This window comes from Chiloscyllium plagiosum, unplaced genomic scaffold (genome assembly GCF_037043375.1).
Source record: "Chiloscyllium plagiosum isolate Xiang-an unplaced genomic scaffold, Cpla_swu_hap1 HiC_scaffold_17, whole genome shotgun sequence".
In the NCBI taxonomy this organism is placed as follows: domain Eukaryota; kingdom Metazoa; phylum Chordata; class Chondrichthyes; order Orectolobiformes; family Hemiscylliidae; genus Chiloscyllium; species Chiloscyllium plagiosum.
In genome coordinates this window covers 64102195-64126492 of record NW_028270155.1, presented here as the reverse complement: position 1 = coordinate 64126492, position 24298 = coordinate 64102195, and the positions used below count along the sequence as shown (strand labels likewise).

Genomic DNA, 24298 nt, shown 5'->3' with positions numbered 1-24298 from the left:
GTTGCACTGTGATTGGCTTTGGTGTAGTGGAGAGGAGGAACAGTTTGGAGTGGAAGGGTGAACAGCCAATGGTTGTAGACTGGACAGGTATCAAATTCATGGGTTAAAAAAAGGAATAAGGTCCTACAAGCAGAATATTGGGATTCATTTACAGATGTTTCGTCACCGTACTGGGTAACATCATCAGTGAGCCTTCAGGTGAAGCTTCATCCAGAGGTTCACTGTTGATGTTACCTAGTACGGTGACGAAATGTCTGAAAATGAACTTTCCAGCTCAGCGAGCAATCCTCCATCCAGAACCTCAATCTGAGTTACAAATCTTCTCAAAACTCACCAGAATGTAGGGAGTTAGGAAACAAGTTACAAAGGACATTCTCAAAGGCCGTGATCTCAGGATTGATCCCAATACCATGTGCAAGTCAGAGTAGAAATAGCAGGGCACATCAGATGAATATGTGGCTGGAGAGATGGTGTGAGGGGGAGGGTGTCAGATTACTGGGGCATTGGCGAATTCTGGGGGCGGTGGGACTAGTACAGTCTGGATGGTATACACTTGTGGGGGACTGGTACTGATGTCCTGCTGGGAGTATTTCCCAGTCTGGATGGGGAGGATTCAAACTGAAATAGCAGGGGGATGGGAACCTATCCAGGGAGACAGAGAGGGAAACCAGGACAAAAACAAATGATGTTACAGACAAAAAGGGAAAAGGAGCGAGAGGAGCATTTGCTGGTTAAAGAGCAATTTACACAATCGTAATGAAGGATAATGACTCCAATGAAATGGAATCTGTATGGGTGGAGCTTACAAACACCTCAGGGCATAAAACGATAGTGGGAGTTGTATATACCACAACAATGTCATGGTAAAGTAGGCATTAAACAGGAAATCATGGAAACAGGAAATAAAGGTACATGGTAAATGAGGGTAACTTTAATCTGCAGGTAGATCGGGCAAATCAAGTCAGTAACAATGCTGTAGGAAGAGGAATTCCAGTGTGTTTACGAGATGATTTTCTGGATCAATGTGTTGATGAATGAAATAGAGAATAGGGCATCCAAGACTGAGTATTGTGTAATGAGGAAGGAATAATTGGAAGTGTTGATGTCAGAGGCTCCTTGGGAAAGAGTGACCATAACATGATAGAATTCCTCATTCAGATGGAGAGTAACGGAGCTGATTCTGAGACTCAGGTACTGAATCTAAATAAAGGAAACAGTGATAGTATGAAGCATGAGCTGTCTATGATCAAATTGGGGAATGTTACCTAAAGTAATGATGGTGTACAGGCAATGGCAAACATTTACAGAACACTGAGGAACTGCAACAATTTCCATTCCTGCCTGGCAATGCAATAAAATGGTGGCCTGAATGGTGACCTGACCATGGCCCCCAATGGAAATTATAGATATCATTAGATCCAAAGAACAGGCATAAAGTAAACAGCAGACCTGAGGATTGGGAGCCCAGTTTAGAATTTAACAAAGGAGGACAAAGGGATTGATAAAGAGAGGGAACATAGAATATGAGAGTAAGCTAGTGGGAAAGATACAAACTGAATGTAGAAGCTTGTGGAGATATTGCTGAGAGAAAGATGATTGAAGACAAATGTATATCAGTTATAATCAGAAAGAGGGAAGTTATAAAGGGGCACAAAGAGATGGCAGATCATTTAAATACATAGTTTGGTCTGATTTTCATAAATAACATTTGAAATATGTTGAGGGAACCAGGATCGAGTGAGAGGGAGGAACTGAAGGAAAACAATTGGAGAAACTGATGGGATTGAAGATAAATAACTGCCCAGGGCCTGACAATCTCCATCCGAGAGTACTTAAGGAAGTGGCCTGAGAAATAGTGGATGCATTGGTGGTCATCTTTCAGAATTCTCTCGACTCTGGAACAGTTCCAATGGATTGGAGGGTTATTAATGTAACCCACTATATTACAAAGAGAGCAAACAGGGATTTATAGAGGAGGGAGCCTATCAGCAGTATTTAGCAAAATGCGAGAGTCCCTTTTGAAAGATTTAATAACAGTGCATTTAGAAAGCAGTGAGATGACTGGACTGAGTCATTGTAGACTAAGGAAAGGGGAGCCATGCTTGGCAAATCCAGTGGACATTTTCAAAAATCTAACTAGTCAAGTTGTTAAGGGGTATCCAGTGGATGAGTATACTTGGATTTCTAGAAGGCTTTCGGTCAGCTCTCACAGAAGAGGTTAATGTGAAATTAAAGTGTGTGGGTTTGGTGGTAGTGCACTGTCATCGATAGAGAGCTGGTTGGCAGACAGGAAACAAAGAGCAGGAATCAATCGGTCTTTTTCTTAGTGACAGGCGGTAAGTAGTGGGGTACCACATGGAGTGGTGCTTGGGTCCCAGTTATTCACAATATATATTCATGTTGTAGATGAGGGGACAAACAGCCAGGATCATACTGAATGGTAGGTCAAGCTCAAAGGGCTGAATGGCCTACTCTGCTCCTATCCTTGATGTTTCTATGAAACCTTGCCATTTTCAATTCAAACTGCACTGAACAAGAAAACAAAATGACTGCCACCAAATGGTTTTCACTTTGGGGATGAAGTTTAATTCTTTGATTGTGTTGCCCTCCCAGGGGCAATAGTGTTCATCATGAATGCACTGATTCAGTCAGGGCACCCATCTGGAATCCAATTACAATTCAGCTCAATCCTCTTGCAAGAACGAGCATGAAATATTACTTAAAAATCACCCAACACCAAGTTATAGCCAAACAGATTTATTTGGAAGTACGAGATTTCAGAGCACTGCTCCTTCATCAGATATAACCTGGTGTTGTGTGATTTTTAACTTTGTCCACCCCAGTCCAACACTAACACCCCCCACTTCATGAAATATTAGATCATAGAGCAGTACAACACAGGAATAGGCCCTTCAGCCCACAATGTTTTGCCAAACATGAAGCCAAATTAAACTAATCCCTCCTGCCTGTCCTTGTCCCATTTCCCTCCATTCCTTGTCTATTCATGTGCTTATCTAAAAGTCCCTGAACGGCCCCATGGATCTGCCTCCACCACCACCCCTGGCAGCATGTTCCAGACTCCTCCCACTCTCTGTGAAAAAAACATGACTCTCACATCTCCTTTCAACTTTCCCCTTCTCACCTTATGAGCATGCCCATGAGTATTAGACATTTCAACTCTGAGGAAAAAGATTCTGAGTGATACTGTCTCTCTGCATCTCACCATTTTATAGACTTCCATCGAGTCTCCCCTCAGCCTCTGCTGCTCCAGAGAAAACAACCTGAGTATGTCTACTCTCTCCCTCTCGCTCAGACCCTCTAACCCAGGCAGCATCCTGGTAAGCCTCTTCTGCACCCTGTCCCAAGCCTCCATTATTGCCATCCTGCAATGTGCTGACCAGAACTGAATACAGCATTCTAAATGTGGCTGAATCAAAGTCTTGTAAAGCTGCAGCTTGACGTCCCGAATCTTGTATTCACTCCGTGAGCAATAAAGACAAACATGGCCATATGCTTTCTTTACCACCCGAGCTACTTGCGTGGCCACTTTGAGGGAGCTATGGACTTCAACCCCAAGATCCTTCTCTGCATCAATGCTGTTTAGGGTCTTGCTGTTAACCATATACTTTTCCTTAACATCTGATCACCCAAAGTACATCCCCTCACACTTACCCAGATTAACCTCCATTGGCCATTTCTCCGCTCATATCTGCGACCGATCGATCTCCCACTGTATCCTGTGACAACCCTCTCCCACACCTGCACCCATCTTTGTGACAAAACAAAACCCATTTGAATAACTGCTGGGTAACTGGCTGCCTTCTGGCCCAAGGCCAAATGATTGTCCTGCAGAAGAACTGAAGGAGTTAATTGCAGGAAAGTTGTGTCTTCAAACAGACAGCCAAAGGTAAATGTAACAGGAAGAGGGAAGCTACTTTTGATAAGAGTTCAGCCTGCACAGTAGTCAGTATTGTGGATGGGAGAATCTAAAGGATCATCAATGATGGAAACTTGAAGGACTGGAAAAGCTTTAAGATTTCATCTCCAGGATTCTTCAGTCGCAGAAGAGCAATATTGTACAGACATGGAATCCTGAACCTCGAGAGAGAGACATTGTTGGTTGGAGTCGGTGCTAAATTCCATCATTAATCGGGTAATAGTGAAGTTGGGTTGTGAGGCTGAACTTGCTTACTTGAGGGGACTTATTTTGGTCGCTACATGCAGTAAAGTTTAAGGAATTATTTCAGTATTTGATTGTGATATTTCTGAATCGTTGCTGGATTAAAGGGAGCTTGTGGTAATTTACCCACAACATCATGGTGTTAACTTCAAGCCCAGCCTGCCTTGTACTCTGGCTCTCCTGTACAAAGGGCAGCCCTTGCTCTGACTGCAGGAACTGAGAGATTATACCATTCAGAGTTCAAACAAAACTATCTCTCAATGCTGCATCTTAGCATGAATTAGTGACACTAAATAAATGTTTGATGGGAGAGACAAGGTGGCTGTTTGCTGGGACATCTGGCCGGACCAATCACACACAACAATGACATTCCCAGGACTGCAATAAACATCAAAGGCTGCTGGCACTGACTGGAACCGGCTGAAGCTTCACCAATACCTTGCTTCATGAGGATCTCTTTAGCAATGGGGCCCACTGCAGAAAAGGAACGACTGACCTGGAGCAGCTTCTGTTTCAAATGGAGAGCTTGGTGACTCTGTACCTGTGGGTCTGTCGGGTCCACACCTCCCATCTAACTTCTCACATTGGTCCTTCAACAACACTGGACTGTGGGGCAGATACTAATGTGTTGGAACTTGAAACTATGCCTTAATTCCCCCCATTTCAGCTCCGTCTTTGAAATAACTCCACCAAGGCTGGTATCCCATTATCAAGTCACCCTTTACCAACACAAACGGAATCCATGACACTGACCTAGCAAGCTCAGAGCTGGCTCCTCGAGGGAGCAGAACCCCTGACACTCTGTTTGTATCTGTCAGCCAGGGCCCCCTGATTGGACCAGATTAACAGCCCCAATCAGGGAACTCATATTCCAGGATATCCACCTGACTGACCTTGTTCCAATCACTACATCCTTTCCCTCTGAGTCCTGGACGGAGGCCTGTTCTTTTTCTTGTACCTTCTCCTGGGATATTTTTGCTTCAGATACAGTTCCTCTGACAATGCCTCGGATATTGGCAGCATGTACATTCTGTACCCGGCTGCCTACTGTACCCGGAGTGTCTCAGCCCCGATTCATATTCTACATCTTCATCAGACGGTAACTGCATCAAGGCTGTGACATCTGCCATGTCCATCTCACCCTCAGAGGGTTCTTCAACGCTCGGTGAAGGGGGAGAACCCCATGGGTTCTAACAGCCTTGCTGGACGTTCTGAGGGGCTGGGTACAGTTTGCTCCTGCCCCAGTTACATGGTTGCAGCTGTCATGTGATCCACATGTTTGTTCCGGACTGCCTCACCTTCCTGAACTTTATGGGACCTGACCTTGCATTGACCAAGCCTCTTACCCACGCAGGGTCCTTCCCCTGGTTTTGACAACCCAACCTCATCCCCTTTGGTAAACTGTCTGTGAGAAACAAAAGCTCACTCCCTTTAATAATTTCAGTCCGAGACCAAATATCTGAATCAGAGTCGTTTATTTGTACACTTGCAAGTGGGTGCCTTGTCTAATTGCCAGGTAAGGCAATGACAAATGCACAGTAAACCCCAACAAACTCTCGCAATTTATACAGTTTTTTCCCATATGTTTTCCTTATTCCATTGTTTGTTCCCTGCTTCGCTTACGTCATTCATTTCCTTAAGACTGATCCCACAACTTCTGTTTATCCGGCCTTGTCAGTGATAAATGTCTATCTCTGCTCCCATAAGGGTGCTTGACCTCATCCCATCCTTTGCTTACCATTATCTACTCCCTCCATCTGCGCTGCCCCTCACAGCATCTTATCACTAAGCCCTTTTAATTGGGGTTTGTTCCTGTGTCTCTGTACAAGTGGGGAAACAGATGTTTATCCTGTTTGCCTATACATCCACCATTGTTCTGTAATCATGTCTCATGCTAACATACCATTTTCTTTAATGGATTATATGTTCCTCATTTTTGCTAAGTCAGCTCTCGTCCGAAACAATCCCAAACTAATGTGAATTCATTTACTCTGTATCAGAACTTATAATTGCAGAAATAACATTAATTCACCTATATCCCACAATTTCCCCTTTTTCTTTTGATTGCCATTTGTTATCTTCTGCATTTTTGTCTTTTTTTCTTTTAAACATCGTTCCCAAAATTCGCAAGCATCATTTCAGAGATTTCATCCATCTTGGTTTCACTCATCTCCTCATTATTTAGCCGATAAAGTTCCTCTGCCTGATTCTCTTTTAGGGGCATCTGTTTCATCAAGGTTGTTTCAATCAGTCTTTGGGTGAGCCCTCGTATACAGGGTATGACACAACAGCCAATTGCCACCAATACCCTGACTACTACTATCAGGGAAGTAAGGATAGAAACCACCCCCTTTTTCTGCTAAAATCATATCAAGGGCTATTCTGTTTTCCCATGCCATCCTACTTGTCGCATCAAGCTGTTCTGATATTCCTTTAACCGCCTCTCTTGTATAATTTATAAATCGCTGTTGATTATAGAAAATGTAATTTATCCAATCTACATTTTTATTAATTGTTACCCACCAAAGGAGAGCTGACTCAAAGCCTGCTGCAATCTGGCTACGAGCTTTGAATTCAGGTACTCGCCTAGGGACTCCTACCGAGTCGAGATAAATCCTGTCATCAATAGAAGTATCTAACAGTAATCTCTTACCCTTCCCTTTTTCCCTACTATCTTTTCCTTCTCAAATGCCAAGGTAAATGGAATTGCCAATTGTACAATTGCACATATCCCTCTCCAATCCGGAGGTAGTGTGGGTCTCAATATTTTGCCTCCACAGTACCACCACAGATCCGCTCGGGGAACCTTTAGTGCTGAGTAGTTCCCTCCCTTCTCCGTTTCGGTAACATTCTTAATCTCTGTACATAATTTCAGCTCCCCCAAATCTCTCGACCGACTCGTATCTCGCCTGCGCACACACGACATGTGATTTCCAACTGCGGCGGAAAATGTGGGGGGACCTTTTACATCTTTCTTCTCCAAGGGAGGGAACATCAGAGATAGGGAGGTACAATTCCTATCATTCCATGCAGTCTCATCCTGGTACAGGGCTATCATACATTTCATGCCCTTCCTGTCTCGCTTCCACCCAAGCGGAAAGGGAACCACCTGGGCCCCTGGCCTACCGGAGGCACATGCATAGCAATTGCTTTTGTTCAGACTTTTTACAGTATACTTTACCCATTCAACCCAGGCATTTGTATCCCCGTACCCAGTCTCTATCTCGATGGTCTGTTTCAAATCTTTTACCTCTATAATTTTTACTACTTTAGGATCATCGGGAGGGGTGAAAGGTTGTATCTCATTACCCAGTAATTCTACCCGTTTTCCCTGTCCTACACTAATTCGAAAACAACTCCTTCCCATTTGTTTTCATTTCAATCCCAACTGTTTCATTTAATTGTATCTCATAAGTGCCCCCCCCCCCCAAAACTGCTTCGTGCCATGTGGTTTTCCTTATCGTTAGGTATATGGGGTTACACTTCTTATCGAGACAATCGCGAGCTGGTCGGAAGGGGGCCCGGTGTACTGTGACGAGACCATAATACCAAGTACCATCCCCGAGGCCATCCCCATAGGACTTAAGATGTATCTCTGAGTTGCAGTATTGTCTCTGATTAGCTATATTCCCACAATTTACTAAGCTGCATGCATCAGTGTCTATTACTTGTGGATTATCAGACTCAGGAACCATTAATAATACATATGAAACTGATATTTGACAAAATCCTAATACCAAGAGGGCTAGCATCATAACTCTAAACATTCCCAGCATTCTAATCATGCTGAAGCACAAAAAGACTTAATATACAATCTTACAGAAATAATCCCGCGCTCGCGTCGCCACTGTATAGTCAGTTACTCAAAGTCTCTTTAGTCTGAGTTTCAGCGGGTCTTGCGTTGATTCGGCTGTCCAGACTTCTTCCTCAACTGGAGGGTCCACAGGCCCTTTGATCCGAGTGTAATGAGTCCAGCCTTTTTCCGCCGTCCTTATTGCCGTTTCGGTAGTCAAAAGAGCCTGGTACGGCCCTTCCCAGTCCGGCAGCAATTTAGTCTCTGTCCATGATTTTACTAAGACCCAATCTCCTGGCCGGATGGGGTGAACAGCGAATTCAAGGGGCGGAGTCTGTGCCAATAGGCCCTGTTTCCTGAGGAAAGACAAAGAGGAGGACAAGCCCAGTATATACTTCTTTAAAAACAAATCTTTAGTTTCGGGAATTGGCAATCCTCCATTCGTTCCCAGATAAGGTAATCCAAATAAAATTTCATAGGATGATAGTCCCAAATCTTTCCTCCGCCAAGGGACAAGCCCAAAAGGCATCCTTTAAATCTATCACACTAAACCATTTGTGATCATGAGGGATCTCACTTAATAACGTGTAGGGATTTGGCACCACTGGGTGCCTGACCTGTACTATCCGATTTAATGTTCTCAAATCCTGCACCAATCGATAAGTTCCATCAGATTTCCGCACTGGTAGAATTGGGGTATTATAAGGAGACATACATGGCTCCAACAGTCCATCTCTAATCTGTCCTGTAATTACTGGCTGCAGTCCTCGTTTACCTTCTATGGAAATAGGATATTGTCGTTCACAGACAATGTCCCCTTTCCGTTTTAAATTTATTAAAAGGGGAGGGATCTGTAGTTTTCCACGATTCCCTTCTCGAGCCCATACAATAGGGTCTATCTTTCTCTCTGCATCCTCTGTCAACATCGCCAGTTGTACAACTAATTATTTTTCCTGAATTCCAATCTCCAGTCCTAAAAGGATAATTAAGTCTCTCCCCAGTAAGTTACTTCCTATATCAGGGATATACAGTAGTTCCCCTGTGACCCTATCCTTAGGACCTTCTATCATCATAGGTTCAAATACTGGAACAGTAAATCCTTCCCCTTTTACCCCTGAAACAATAATTGACCGTGTCGACATTTCTCCCCTCTTTGGTTTAAAATTCAGCGATGACCGTGCTGCCCCCGTGTCTACTAGGAAGACTGCCTCTTCCCTACAGGAATTGCCCTTTCTTCCCTTTTTAGATCAGAACACCCGTGCTTAAAATGCCCTATCTTTCCACAATAATAGCATCCTGCCTGTGGAGACTTCCATCTCTGCCCCTGTCGCCTGAACCCTCTATCAAATGTTCCCCCTTGTCCTCTCCCTCTTCCTCTTCCTCTCTGTCCTACATGCTGCCACCCGCCGCTCCGGTTGCTCACTATTGGTTCCATTCTCCCCTTAATTACCTCATCTACTGTAGCTACCATCATTTTCGCCTTCTGTTTTTGTCTCTCATCCTCCCTTTTTACAAACACTTTCTGTGCCTCTCTCAACAATTCATCTAATGGTTTTTCGCTCCATCCTTCTATCTTCTTTATCTTTCTCTGTATGTCTGGCCATGCTCTTGTCACAAAATGTACTTTCAACAGACCCTGTGCCACTGGGTCCTCAGGGTTCATTCCAGAATATTTCCACATTGAGTCCCTTAATCTTTGCAAGAAAGCTGAGGGAGTCTCATCTTTCTCCTGTCTAACTTCAAAGGCTTTAGTCAAATTCTGTGACTTTGGAACTGCCTCTCTTATTCCTTTTAGAATCAGGTCTTTCAATTCCCTCATTTCTTCTCTATGCTCCAGGTTTTGGTTTTCCCACTGGGGGTCTTTGAGGGGAAACTTCACCTCTCCCTGTCCAGCATCCCCATCTCCAATCAGGTGTTCCCTGTCCCATATTTTAATAGCAGCTCCCCGTATAAGTCCCCTTTCCTCCCCAGTAAATAGTATATTCAAAATAGACATTAACTCAGCCCAGGTATACAGACTGGGCCCCAGAAATTGATCAATGTGTTCAGACAACCCCACCGGATCCTCAACCAGGACCTTCATTTCCTTCTTAAATGTTCTGACCTCCCCACTAGTGAGGGGGGCACTTACAAACCCAATCTCTTTGTCCCCTATGGGTACCTCCCGAAGGGGATAAGTCGTTACGTTCTTCCCCTTTTTCCTTTTTTTTAAAGAAATATTGCAATATTTCTAGCTCCCCATAACTTCAAACACCAATTCATCAATTCATGCTTGACTAACCTTTAAAGGCTGTTCCTAACTTATAAATATATTTATATATTTACGTTCATTTCTTCAGTATTTAATAATTAAAATGCAAAATACATACAGTTCCCAATTTTGCAATTCACTGTAATTACCCAGTTTTAGTCCTTTAATTTAGATCCAAAATTAGTTTTCTTAAATAGTCCTGACCGATCATTGCTCAATTACAATACTATAGGTCGTAAAATAATCAGAGCTGCCTTAAAAGAATTTGTCCACTCAAGTTTTTAAAAAAAAACTTCTAATGCATGAACAATGGCTGAATCCAAGGTCACAGATATTAACCATAGAATTTTGCTTTTACTACAATCTAATGTTGAACTGAAACTTCAACTGTCCTCCATAAATCGCTTTTATGTAAAGATAAAAGAGATTAGTTAGAAACTGATAGTAAGGCAGTCATGATCTGTAAAAAGAACAGGAGTTATCATTCTTTTTTTTCTTCATAATCTCGATAGAATCCCTAACCTTAAAAGAAATCATGTTAAGTTTCCATAATAAAAATCAGATTCAAAACAGTCCTGGAACTCAAGCTCCAGGGAATAAAACACAAACATTCAATCACCAACAAACAAATGTTCACTCAAACCAAATCACAAAGGGTTAAACTTCCTACCAGCTGTACAGCTCTTTACATTCTCTCTCTCTCTCTCTCTCACACATTGACATATAAACTCAGATATTTACAAACCCAGTCTTTGTCCGATCTGTACTTTGGCCAGAAGACAGCGGGACGAAGAATGGATTCCTTAGTCCATACAAAGCAACAATATTAAATAATCTTTCTCCCTTGTACAAGTATTATTTTGCCAATTTCCACAACATCCTGCCCAAAGGACTTTCCGGAGGAATGTTGTAAGGGACCCCGCCTCCATTTCCATTGCCTTTTCCTTACTTTGTTTCCCCGGAGGCTTTTTCCTTACCCACAGCACAATCCATATTGAGTTCCTTCGTTAGTCCCTTATTAACTACTAAAACGCAATCCCGGCCACCAAGGCAATACTTAAAAGTCAATTTTCTTACCTTGGTCTGTGCACAGAGTTGCCTGGCCCCTTTCTGCTGTATTTTCTATCAACCTCCTATCACTGTCTGATTGAGATGTCTCTCTTGTAGGATTCACACCAGTCACCCAAGGGAGCAGACTAAACCGGGACACGAGACCGCTCCTCAATGGGGAACGGGACGCGTCTTCCCAGTGTCCAAGGCCAGCCACTCCCCCCGGTGATGGAAGAAAATCCCGGACGAGTCCCCAATTGTGAGAAACAAAAGCTCACTCACTTTAATAATTTCAGTCCGAGACCAAATATCTGAATCAGAGTCGTTTATTTGTACACTTGCAAGTGGGTGCCTTGTCTAATTGCTAGGTAAGGCAATGACAAATGCACAGTAAACCTCAACAAACTCTCGCAATTTATACAGTTTTTTCCCATATGTTTTCCTTATTCCATTGTTTGTTCCCTGCTTCGCTTACGTCATTCATTTCCTTAAGACTGATCCCACAACTTCTGTTTATCCGGCCTTGTCAGTGACAAATGTCTATCTCTGCCTCCCATAAGGGTGTTTGACATCATCCCATCCTTTGCTTACCATTATCTACTCCCTCCATCTGCGCTGCCCCTCACAGCATCTTATCACTAAGCCCTTTTAATTGGGGTTTGTTCCTGTGTCTCTGTACAAGTGGGGAAACAGATGTTTATCCTGTTTGCCTATACATCCACCATTGTTCTGTAATCACGTCTCATGCTAACATACCATTTTCTTTAATGGATTATATGTTTCCTCATTTTTGCTAAGTCAGCTCTCGTCCAAAACAATCCCAAAATAATGTGAATTCATTTACTCTGTATCAGAACTTATAATTGCAGAAATAACATTAATTCACTTATATTCCACATGTCTCTCTCACTTAGTGAACTCTTGTGTCCAGCATTGGTGTTCCTGATGTTGTTTCACCCTCCTCCCTGCCCAGGTCCAGGAAGATCAGGTTTAACCTGGTGCAGCATCTTGTCCCCATTAGCAACTCTGCTGGAGCTGGCTCTGGAACTGGGTGAGGGGTGGTCTGATATCAAACAGGAACTGGGACAGTTTGGTATCGCGTGAAGCTGTATGGCTGTTTCTTTAATCCGACCTTCAAAGGTTGCCCTGCACTTTCCACCAGACCATTGGACAGTGGATGGTATGAGGCTGTCCCTTCCTGCCTAATATCACTCAGCTTGGGGAAATAATGGCCCGTTGTCTGTGACCAACATTCCCTCGAGTCCATGCATTGTATGAGATGCTTGCACCTTTCCAATCATTTTCCCCGTGTTGAACAAATGGATTCTGTGCAGATCCAACCACTTTAAATGAGCATCCACAATGACTGAAAACACGGAGTGTGTGAAAGGACTGGCGTTGTAGACATGTGACTGAGTTCAGGGTTTACCCAGTCATTCCCACAAATGTTGGGGAGCTGCTGGTGGTAATTTGTGTCCTCGTTGGCACTCTGGGCACTGCCCCACCAATGCAGCTATGTCATCATCCAATCCTGGCCACCAGATGTAACTTCTCACTAACATCTTCATTTTGGAATCCCCTGGATGACCCCGGTGGAGTTCAGCCAGTATCTGTCAATGACCTTTCCTCAGGACAATCACTCTTGCTCTCCATAACAATATGCCACCCTTTATGGTGATCTGGTCTCACTGAGTCCAGAAAGGTTTCAATTCTGGTGATGGTTTCTTTCCTCTCTCACCACCAGCTGTTTTGGTTTTGCCAGGACGGGATGTTTTTGTGGCGACAATCTGATATTTTCAGTGGTGACCAGAAGGGTGTCCAGAAAGTTTAAAACCAGAACAGACTCTTCTTGTGGTGGCCAGTGGGAGGCCACTGGCCAGTGGGAGGCGCCTCAAGGCATCTGCATTTCCCACTTGGCCCCCCGGACAAGGGTCCAACTTGTCACTGTCTGCCTCAGAATAAGGGCCCACCACTGTATTCATCCTGAAGCTCTGGGTGGCATGGCCCAGTCCTCATTAAGTAGCCCTAGCAGGGGATTGTGGTCTGTTCCTATTACAAATGTACACACGGAAAGGCACAGGTGGAACTTTCTCACATCAAGCGTGACCGCAAAACCTTCCTTCTCTATCTGGGCGTATCTTCGTTCAGCATTAGCCAAAATCCAGGAGGCATGCACGATCGGGCGTTCCTCTCCATTGGCCCTCCACTGAGCCAACCCTACCCTGATACCCCACAGGGAGGTATCGCACATCAGCACCATATCTCGCTTGGGATTGCAGTGAGCAAATACCTGAGACAATGACAGCTGCTTCTCTACTTCCCTAAAGGCTACATCTGAGCTCCAAGGCCATTCTCAAGGCTCACCCTTTTTCAATAGAAGATGGAAGGATGCCAGAATGGAGGCCAGGTTGTGGAGGAACGTTCTGGAATAATCCACCAACCCAAGGAAAGGCTTATGCTCCGGTACAGATGAAGGAGCCTCGGGATCTTTTTTCAATGAATCTCAACCAGTTCTGTCCTATCAAGCTTGGGCCTGGGCCTTTTACTACAATCAGTGGGAACTGACCCAGCTCCTTCTCAGAAAAGACCGGAACTGAAGTTGTACCCTTAATCTGGAAAGGCTCCCCAGTATAGGCTCTCAGCCTGGCCGAGGCCTTACACAGACTTAAGGGTTAGAGTCCAGAGGGAATTTTGGTAAAGACTGGTTCCACAATCACTGATACAGCCGCGCTGGTATGGACCTCCATTGGAACTGGGTGACCATTTAACCAGACCTTTATTTTGATTGGTTCTGATTTGGAGATGATGGAGCATTTTAACTGTTCCTAACCAGCTGTCGGTGAACTTTCCAGTGTGTGCACTCTCCTGGATAACGGCCTGAGGGTTCTTATTCAATTCAGGCCAAGTGGGACCCCTTTGCCGTCTCGGGTCCACATACTGGCTGTGACTACAATGGTCTACCAGGCCGGATCAAGAAGAAAACGTTAACTGGTTGTCCGAGGCTTGGCTTTGTTTTGGGGTTTTGCTGTGGGCTGTCCAAGGGTCCCTCTGTTCAGGATATGTCCTGAGTGAGGCTGTGCAATGGCCTTCCCTCATGTGGTGTTCCCAAGCTCAGTCGGCCTGGTGAGGCTGTCCACTTCCACCAACATACCCTGTGACTCCAGCTCCACTTGCTGCATTTTCCAACCACAAAGCCAGTTGTAGTGCCTGTTTGAAGTCCTGTTGGGCTTCAGCTAGTCAGTGCTTTTGCATGGTCACCTCATAAAGCCCACACACCAACCAAAATCATATTCCTCTGTCAGTTGTCTTAACCTCGTCCAGACCCTGATATGGATTTCCCTGAAAGGTTCTCACACTGTCGAGTAATACTGATGGTGTCTCAGAATGAGAGCAGGCTTGGGTCTGTAACAAACCTTCACTAAATCCATCAGCTCTTGAAATGTTTTAGTGTCTGGTGCTGCAAGGAAACTCAGGCTCCTAATAACCAAAAAGGTTGTGAGGCCATGCGCTGTCAGTAGAATTACTCATTGCTTGTTATCTGCTCTAATGTTATTTGCCGGAAAAAATAGTGCATTTTTCCACATTCTGGGCCCAGTCTTCGATGGCAGGATTGAATGAGTCAAGCTTCCCAAATAGCAGCACAATACCAGAAATGCTGACCCCAACTCAAAGACACCTGTTGCAAGTGGATCTCTTCAGGAACGTGCTTTTTTCTCATCATTACAGAAATAACTCACTGAAAGCTGGTGTCCCATCACCAAGTCACCCTTTATTTACACCAAGGTAGTCAATAACACTGACCCAGTTAGCTCAGAGCTGGCTCCTGGAGGGAGCAGAACCCCTAACACTCCTGTTGTATCTGTCAGCCAGGGCTCCCTGATTGGACTAGGTTAACAGCCCCAATCAGGGAACTCATATTCTCTGAGATCCACCTGACTGACCTTGTATCAGTCACTACAGTGTTCAGTAACTGCACCTCACGCTGGGTAAGCCATTGAGCCACTGCCTTCAGGAAGTCTGACAATACTCTTGTCTCCCAGTTTAATCTTACCTCATGGTTCTTCAGATTCATCTGAGAAGGAACTGAGAAGAGACTGATGCCCCCATTGAAGCTGCTATGTTTGATCTGGTGGTGATGTGGTTTCTTTGGGGATTAACAGAAACGTGGATCAGACACCATAGCAATTATTACAGTATGTTTATGATCACACTGAGCATGGCAGGAAGGTATCAGAGCAGCATCACTCTCTACATCTTCATCAAACTCACTGCATGGAAAGGTTTGCCCTCATTCTAAACATTTTCTCACACGGATCCCTGCCATTGTCCCTCGGAAATCTGTAAATGACCCAGGACAGAAAATGGTGGTGAATTTGGACAGAAACGTACAGAGGAAATAGGAACATTTTGTGGAAGGATTTGATTCAAACTGTGAGCCATTTCATTTCAAATTAAAGCAGGGCTTTTTATTGAAGGTCAACTTACGGTATGGTTGTGTCAAACTGATTTACATATTTACATTTAAAACAAATGTAAATAATTGGTCCCTCAGCACACATAGTGATGACATCATGATAAAGGCTGATGGGTTCTGATGCAGAGTCACTGGACTCGGAACATTCATTCTGCTTTCTCCCCACAGATACCAGACCTGCTGAGTTTCACCAGCAATTACTGTTTTTGTTCATGACATAGACTGAATTATAATAAATAAGTTAATATTGACCCTAGTGTGTGAATCCCTGTTTCTTATCCAGTCCAGTGCTAACTGTCTGTGCATTTTCCAGCCTGGAGTCTGATCTACGTAAGGTCCTGATGGATATGGATTTTCCAATGGACAGTGAAACCTTTGTACTTCCAAATGTTAAGGCTGCTGTGATCAAAGAGGATACGAATTTTGAGTTTAAGGTTACTGCCAATTTCTCATGGGTAAGTGTTTTCACAATGCAGTAATTCAAAAGGGTGTAGTAAGGAAATGTTATATTGCCTGTCTGTTCATAATATTTGTGTATTAAATGCCCCCCTGATGAAAGATCACACAGACATTTTATTGCAACAGAATTCAATAGAATCAGATCATTTCTAACTAGATAATCTGAACAATGACCAAGGGGGAAAGTCTCAGCTTTGTAATGTTGCTTGTGATGAGACTACATGAGCCCTGTGCCCCCCTGGAGATGGGTGCTGTGGTGCCAGCTGTTTCCAGTATACCCCACATGGTACAGCCTCTTGAGAAGGTGCCCCCTGAGCCCTGTGTGTGTCTGGAACCAGGTGATGAGCTGTTATCCTGGTTTTACACAGCAGCCTCCCTGCCTGATGTAATACTGAATTCCCCAACTTTGACCACCCAGGGCCAAGCAACAAACATGTGCATCACAGAATCTTTATTCAGGAACATAGCCAGTGACATGGACAAATGGGAACTGACCATCCTTGTGCAGTGCCCGAGGGCCTGTCCTGGTGTTCCTGTGCAGCTTTACCCCGTTGGTTACTGCATGGTTAGTGGAAGGCAGCTGACTTCCAATGGGGGAGACTGCAGGTGGCTTTTGCAGGATTTCCTGGGGAGACCCTGGGCCTGGCTTCGGACTGCACCGTCTCACAACAGACAGCAGCTGTCTGGAATGACAGAGTAAGGGACAACAGCAAGGGGACTGGTGGAGTGGCCACAGTGAGAGCACAAATGCTGTCGCCCTGAGAGAGGGCAGCAGGTTGATGCCCCATGGTACCTCTGCCAGTCCCCCAGGCAGCATCCCCAGATCCCTAGTGATCTGTTGGAGAATGAGCTGCTGGCCTGCTCCAAGACCCTGTAAACCCCTTTGCCCACTGGGATCCACAGTCATGTTCACAGCGGGTCTGAGCCTGCATGGGACCAAGCACGACCTCAGTCTGAACTCGCACTGCAGCATTGAGGGGTTTCTTGGCTTCTGTCTGTGCTTCAGCAGAGGCTGAGACAGTGAGCACAGATACTGGATCACTGCCCTGTCAGCTGCTGCAGTCAAGGAGCTGGCTCCCACTGCCACAGGGGAAATGATGGGATCCAAGCTCTGTGCAGTGCCCTCTGTCACATTGGGACTGAGCTTCTCCATGCCCTTTGATAGGCTGTCTGACATGGCCTGCTAATGTACCAAGCATCTCAGTGTGCATTCCCATCAACCTCCTTCTGTAGGCCTCCCATTAATGTCCCCATCTGTGTTCCCTGCAGCAGAACGTGCCCTCCATGGAGTTGGCACACTAGGTACCCATTTCCCCTGGCAGCTCACCTGTGAGATCACGTTACATTGCCCCCTCACCAGTGACCTGGGTTTGAACTTCCGCCTCCTCATGGCTGTGAGGAGGTCCCCAGCCGGCACTTCCTGGGAATCTGAATGCAGCCAATCAGAACGGGAGGGTTGGGATGTTGGAGGGAGTGGCAGAGGAAAGCACCAGATCCATGGTCCCACAGTCTGCAGCTTTCATTTGATTCCCCATCTCAGGGTGAGAGTGAGGAGGGGATTGAGAGCAGCAGGGGCAGTTACTCACCGTCATCTTAATGTCCCCCATGAAGCCATGGGCTCTGTTCCAGCTGTCCTCATGATTCTCAGCATATTCCCAGAGGTCCCTCCGTGAATGAAATGGTCCTGTCCCCACTGATTCTGTCGGCCCTGTAGCTATTATGGAGAACCTTCTCCTGTAAAATGTGATTGAGTCTGCTGAAGTGTGTTGGTCTGTGTGTGTGTGTGTGTGTGTGTGTGTGTGTGCGTGTCTGTGTGTGTGTGTGTGTCTCTGTGTGTGTGCATGTGTGTGTGTATATATATGTGTGTGTGTGTCTGTGTGTGTGTGTACGTGTGTGTCTGTGTGTGCGCGTGTGTGCACGTGTGTGTGTGAGTGTGTGTTTCTGTGTGTGTGCGTGTGTGTCTGTGTGTGTGCGTCGGTGTGTGCGTGTCTGTTTGTGTGTCTGTGTGTATGTGTGTGTCTAAGTGTGTGTCTGTGTGTCTGTGTGTGCATGTGTGTCTGTGTGTGTGTGCGTGTGTCTGTGTGTGTCTGTGTGTGTGCCTGTGTGTTTGCCTACATGTGTGCGCGTGTGTGTTTGTGTGTGTGTGTGTGTCTGTGTGTGTGTGTATGCATGTGTGTTTGTGTGTGTGCGTAAGTGTCTGTGTGTGTGTATGTGTGTATGTCTGTCTGTGTTTGTGTCTGTGTGTGTGTGCATGTGCCTGTGCCTGTGCATGTGTGCCCGTGTGTGTGTCTGTGTGTGTGGGTCTGTGTGTGTGTGTGTGTCTGTGTGTGCGAGTGTGTCTGTGTGGGTGCGTGTGTGTCTTTGTGTGTGTGCATGTGTCTGTGTGTGCTTGTGTGACTGTGTGTGTATGCGTGTATGTCTGTGTGTGTGTGCGTGTGTGTGTGTCTGTGTGTGTGTGTGTCTGTGTGTGTCTGTGTGTGTGTGCGTGTGTGTCTGTGTGTGTGCGCATGTGTGTGTTCGTGTGTGTCTGTGCGTGTGCGCATGTGTGTGTGCGTGCTTGTGTGTCTGTGTGTGTGCGTATGTCTGTGTGCCCGTGTGTGTGCCTGTGTGTGTGTGTGCATGTGTGTGTCTGCGTGTGTGCATGTCTGTCTGTGTGTGTGTGTGTGCGTGTGTGTCTGCGTGTGCATGTGAGTCTGTGTGTGTGCGCGTGTGTGTGTGTGTGCATGTGTGTCTGTGTGTGTGTGCCTGTGTGTGTGTGTGTGCATGTGTTTCTGTGTGTGTGTGTGTGTGCATGTGTTTCTGTGTGTGTGTGCGTGCGTGTGTGTCTGTGTGTGTGCATGTGTGTCTGTGTGTGTATGCGTGTGCATATGTGTCTGTGTGTGTGCGTGTGTGTGCGTATGTGTCTGTGTGTGTGTGCGTGTGTGTCTGTGTGTGCATGTGTGTCTGTGTGTGTGCGTGTGTGTGCGTATGTGTCTGTGTGTGTGTGCGTGTGTGTCTGTGTGTGTGTCTGTGTGTGTGCGTGGAAAAACAATTCGAAAGCTAAGGATGAAAGTGAAAAAGATCTCTGTGCTAGAAGAGTCAACAGTTAATTTGTTCATCTGGAGAGCAGTGATCTCTCTGATTAGTGATCCTGAAGGTATGAGGAATCAACCATGCAGAACAGGGCTGAAGTCACATCTTAGTTTGAATAAAATGCGAGGTGATGCCTTTTGGGAAAACACATCTTAGCAGGACTTATACAATTAATAGTAAGGTCCTAGGGAGTGTTGCCGAGCAAAGAGACCTTGGAGTGCAGGTTCATAGCTTCTTGAAAGTAGACTCACCGGTAGACAGGATAGTGAAGAAGGCGTTTGGTATGCTTTCCTTTATTGGTCAGAGTATTGAGTACAGGAGTTGGGAGGTCATGTTACAGCTGTACATGACTTTGGTTAGGCCACTGTTGGAATATTGCTGACCATTGATCCTCATGTGAGGTAAACCTGATGTACGAACTCTCAAATTTCTGTGACCATATGCATGTCTAGCAGTCTCTTAAATATCCCCAATGACCTGGTTTCCACAACTGCTGCTGGCAACGCATTCCATGCTCTCACAACTCTCTGCGTAAAGAACCCGCCTCTGACATCCCCTCCATACTTTTCGCCCAACAGCTTAAAACTATGACCCCTCTTGTTCATAATTTCGGCCCTGGGAAAACGTTTCTGGCTCTCAACTCTATCTATACCTCTCATTATCTTGTACAACTCAATTAGGTCCCCTCTCTGCCTTCTTTTTTTCCAGCAAAAAAAGTCCAAGCTCAGTCAACCTCTCTTCGTAAGATAAGCCCTCCACTCCAGGCAGCATCCTGGTAAACCTCCTCTGAACTCTCTCCAAACCATCCACATCTTTCCTATCATTGGGCGACCAGAACTGGACACAGTATTCCTAGTGTGGTCTAACCAAAGTTTTATAGAGCTGAAACAAGATCCCACGGCTCTTTTTTTTTATTTTTTTTTTATTTTTCTCTTTTTGTTTTTTTTTAGTGAAAGACACAAAGTGCACCAATCTTTATTCAAATTCCACCACCAGGAAGATAGGAAAACACCCGGGTGGCCAGTGACAAACACTGCCCTTCACAGCAAGGGACAGTGCTGTGTGATCAAAACAGTGAAGGGGAGGGTAGGGACTAAATCAAAATAGAGTTGGAGGGAGAAATGATGCACTCCACTCCCTGTGGCGCCCACCTCTCCCTGAACAACTCCAGGGTGTTGGTGGACACCGCGTGCTCCTTCTCCAAAGACACCCGGGCTCTAACGTAACCGCGGAAGAGGGGCAGGCAGTCGGCCCTAACGACCCCCTCCACGGCCCGCTGCCTGGACCTGTTGATGGCCAGTTTGGCCAGGCCCAGGAGCAGACCCACGAGGAGATCTTCAGACCTGCCCTCCTTCCTCCGTACCGGGTGCCCAAAGATCAGGAGCGTGGGCCCACGGCTCTTAAACTCAATCCCCCTGTTAATGAAAGCCAAAACACCATATGCTTTCTTAACAACCCTGTCCACCTGGGTGGCAATTTTAAGGGATCTATGTACCTGCACACCAAGATCCCTCTGTTCCTCCACACTGCCAAGAATCCTGTCTTTAATCCTGTACTCAACTTTCAAGTTCGACCTTCCAAAATGCATTACTTTGCATTTATCCAGGTTGAACTCCACCTGCCACCTCTCAGCCCATCTCTCATCCTGTCAATGTCACTCTGCAGCCTACAACAGTCCTCTATACTGTCAACGACACCTCCAACCTTTGTGTCATCTGCAAACTTGCTAACCTCATCCTTCAATCTCCTCATCCAAGTCATTAATAAAAATTACAAAGAGTAGAGGCCCAAGAACAGAGCCCTGTGGAACACCACTCACCACTGACTTCCAGGCAGAATATTTTCCTTCCACTACCACTCGCTGTCTTCTGTCAACCAGCCAATTCTGTATCCAGACAGCTAACTTTCCCTGTATCCCCTGACCTTCTGAACGAGCCTAGCATGGGGAACCTTATCAAATGCCTTACTGAAGTCCATATACACAACATCCACCGCTCGCCCCTCATCAACTTGTCTAGTAACATCCTCAAAGAACTCAATAAGATTTGTGAGGCATGACCTGCCCCTCACAAAGCCATGCTGACTGCCTTTAATCAAGCCATGCTCTTCCAGATGGTCATAAATCCTATCCCTCAGAATCCTTTCTAACACCTTGCAGACGACAGACGTGAGACTTACTGGTCTGTAATTTGCGGGGATTTCCCTATTTCCTGTCTTGAAGAGAGGAATTACATTTGCCTCTCTCCAGTCCTCAGGTACGACTCTGGTGGAGAGCGAGGATGCAAAGATCTTCCCAAGTGGCGAAGCAATCACATTTCTCGCTTCCCAAAGCAGCCGAGGACAAATCTGGTCTGGCCCTGGCGACTTTTCAATCTTAATGTTTATCAAACTTTCAGCACATCAGCTTCCTCAATCTCTATCTGTCCCAGCATGCTTACCTCCTCCTCCATGGTTTCATTCACTACAAGGTCCTTTTCTTTCGTAAAGGCAGAAGCAAAAAACTCATTTAGGGCTTCCCCTTCCTCCTCAGACTCTGTACACAAGTTCCCAATGCTATCCCTGATAGACCCTACTCTTTCTTTGATCATTCTCTTATTCCTCACATACGTGTAAAATGCCTTTGGATTCTCCCTAAACCTTCCTGCCAAGCCTTTTTCGTGCCCCCTCCTGGCTCTCCTCAGACCATTTTTGAGCTCCTTCCTCGCCTGCCTGTAATCCTTTAGGGCTGAGCTTGACTCTCGCTTCCTCCACCTTACGGAAGCTGCCTTCTTTCTTTTGACGAGAAGCTCCTCCTCTCTCCTCATCCGAGGTTCCTTTATCTTACCCCTTCTTGCCGTTCTCATAGGAACACTTAGCCTTGCCATTGCTCCGAAACACAGTCTTTCCAAAATCACCTTTTGTCAGGTTTTAGCTCAACCGTGTTACTTCCATTTCAGAGCAACAGCCAACCTTTGAACCCTGGATCATGTGATGTTCTCCTGTTGGTTGAACCAGGTGAATAGCCCAATCAGGGAGTGCATATTCTCTGAGGGCCTGCTGCCTGACCTTGTTCCAATCCCTGCACTTTCCCCAATTGAGAGCAATAAATTTGTATCCGACAGAGTAAATCAAGGGAAATGGGAGTGAGCCGACAAGACTAGACTCTCACAGCTCCCTTTGCACTCCTCAGTTTTCACAACTCTCCCCCCTGTCCCTCCAATGCTGTCACAGTTCCCTCTTCCCACCCACACTCTCACAGCTCTGGGAACACAGTGATTTTTGTCTAAAGTTTGGGAGTCACTGATCCACACACTGTCCCTGTTCCCGATGCTCCAGCTGTTCTCTCCTCCTGGGCACCTTCCGGAAAGGATCCTCAGGGACAAGGGGTGGCCATTGCAGACACAGACACGTGGCCAACCCTCCCATTATAGCAGGGGAAAGGTACACGGCCTGTCAGTGTGACCCAGCAATGCATGAGCAGGCCCTTGGCCTCTTAAACATGTGATCCCATGGGAGTGAACTGTGGAGTGCTGGGGTAATCCAACAGGTTTATTTGGAAGCTCTAACGTTCAGAGGCGCTGCTCCTTCATCAGGTGGTTGTGGAGTATAAGATTGTAAGACACAAGATTAAGAGCAAAATTTTGTGATCTGTCTTATGATCCTACAGCACAACCACCTGATGAAGGAGCAGCGCTCCGAAAGTTAGTGCTTCCAAATAAACCTGTTGGACTGTAACTAGGTGTTGTGGGATTTTTAACTTTGTCCACCACAGTCCAACACCAGCTCCTCCAAATCATATCCCTCATTCAGAGTGAAGGTCGAAGTGACAGATCGTCAACTCCCTTAAAACCCACTCTCTGCCTCGTTCAACCTGTCACCATGGAATTATTAAACAACAAGGTTACATTGTCACTGGCTTGTTCAGTAAAAGACACTGGAAACTATTACAAACAATCTTATTATCATTGTGCAGGTGGGCCCTGATGGTCGGATGGAGGTCACTGCTGTTCAGATTTCTTTGCCATTTGCGTCACCTATAAACGGGAACCCGAGGGCCGTTGTCACTCAGTTGAAGAACGAACCCTCCGTCCAGGTAATGGAAGGAACCCACTCCCTCTGAATCTGTATTGATATGGATTCCAGACTGTCAGTGTTTCTGTTTGTTATTCCCTTTGTGGATGAATCTGGGGATTATTCTCTCTTTATCTGGAACCTTCTGTGTCTCCAGTATTTCTGACATGGCTCCTCCTCACTTCAGCTAAAGGCAGGCTTTAATTCCTGGGCTTCAGGTGAACAAGATCTTACATTTACAATCATCATGACATCATCTGAGTATATCCGAGTTTTCCCACCCAATCTCCTTCTAGAGACCGCGAGAATAAATCTGTTTATTCACCAAACATCGAACTACAGGAGATTAAGGTGACACGGTGGCTCAGTGACTAGCTGCCTCACAGCGCCAGGGACCCGGGTTCGATTCCAGCTTCAGGCGACTGTCTGTGTGGGGCTTGCACATTCTCCCCGTGTCTGCGTGGGTTTCCTCCAGGTGCTCCGGTTTCCTCCCACAGCTCAAAGATGTGCAGGTTAGGTGAATTGGCCAAGCTAAATTCCCCACAGTGTTCACGTGTATCTAGGTGAGGTGCAGTAGTCGGGGAAAATGTAGAGTAATAGGGTAGGGGAATGGGTCTGAGTGGGATATTCTTCGGAGGGTCAGTGTGGCCTTGTTGGTAAATGGCCTGTTTCCACACTGTCGGGATTCTATGATGTTATTGATCCAGACCTGTGGACAGCAGTATGTCCACAATCAGGATGTTATTCAGTGTAAATGGCTGGGACAGGGGCCTCGATATTAATGGGGAAATGGGGAGGGTGCAGGGAGCCCAGCAGGGGGTGAAGGACCTGACCAAGTAGACAAACAGGAGGCTGGAAGAACACAGCAAGCCCGGCAGCATCAGGAGGTGGAGAAGTCAATGCATCAGGTCTAACCCGTGATCAGGGAGGAAGTGAGGACTGCAGATGCTGGAGATCAGAGCTGAAAGT

At 45.9% G+C, this 24298-nt stretch overlaps 1 protein-coding gene across 1 annotated transcript in view; it reads left to right on the top strand.

Annotated features, from left to right (window-relative positions):
* Positions 1-24298, top strand: part of LOC148147390 (uncharacterized) — a 75176-nt gene that overhangs the window by 7656 nt on the left and 43222 nt on the right. Inside the window, exons 4-5 of the mRNA XM_087995612.1 lie at positions 16062-16203; positions 23232-23351. Coding sequence (XP_087851738.1) covers positions 16062-16203; positions 23232-23351 — 262 coding nt within the window. The remainder of the gene's footprint in view (positions 1-16061; positions 16204-23231; positions 23352-24298) is intronic.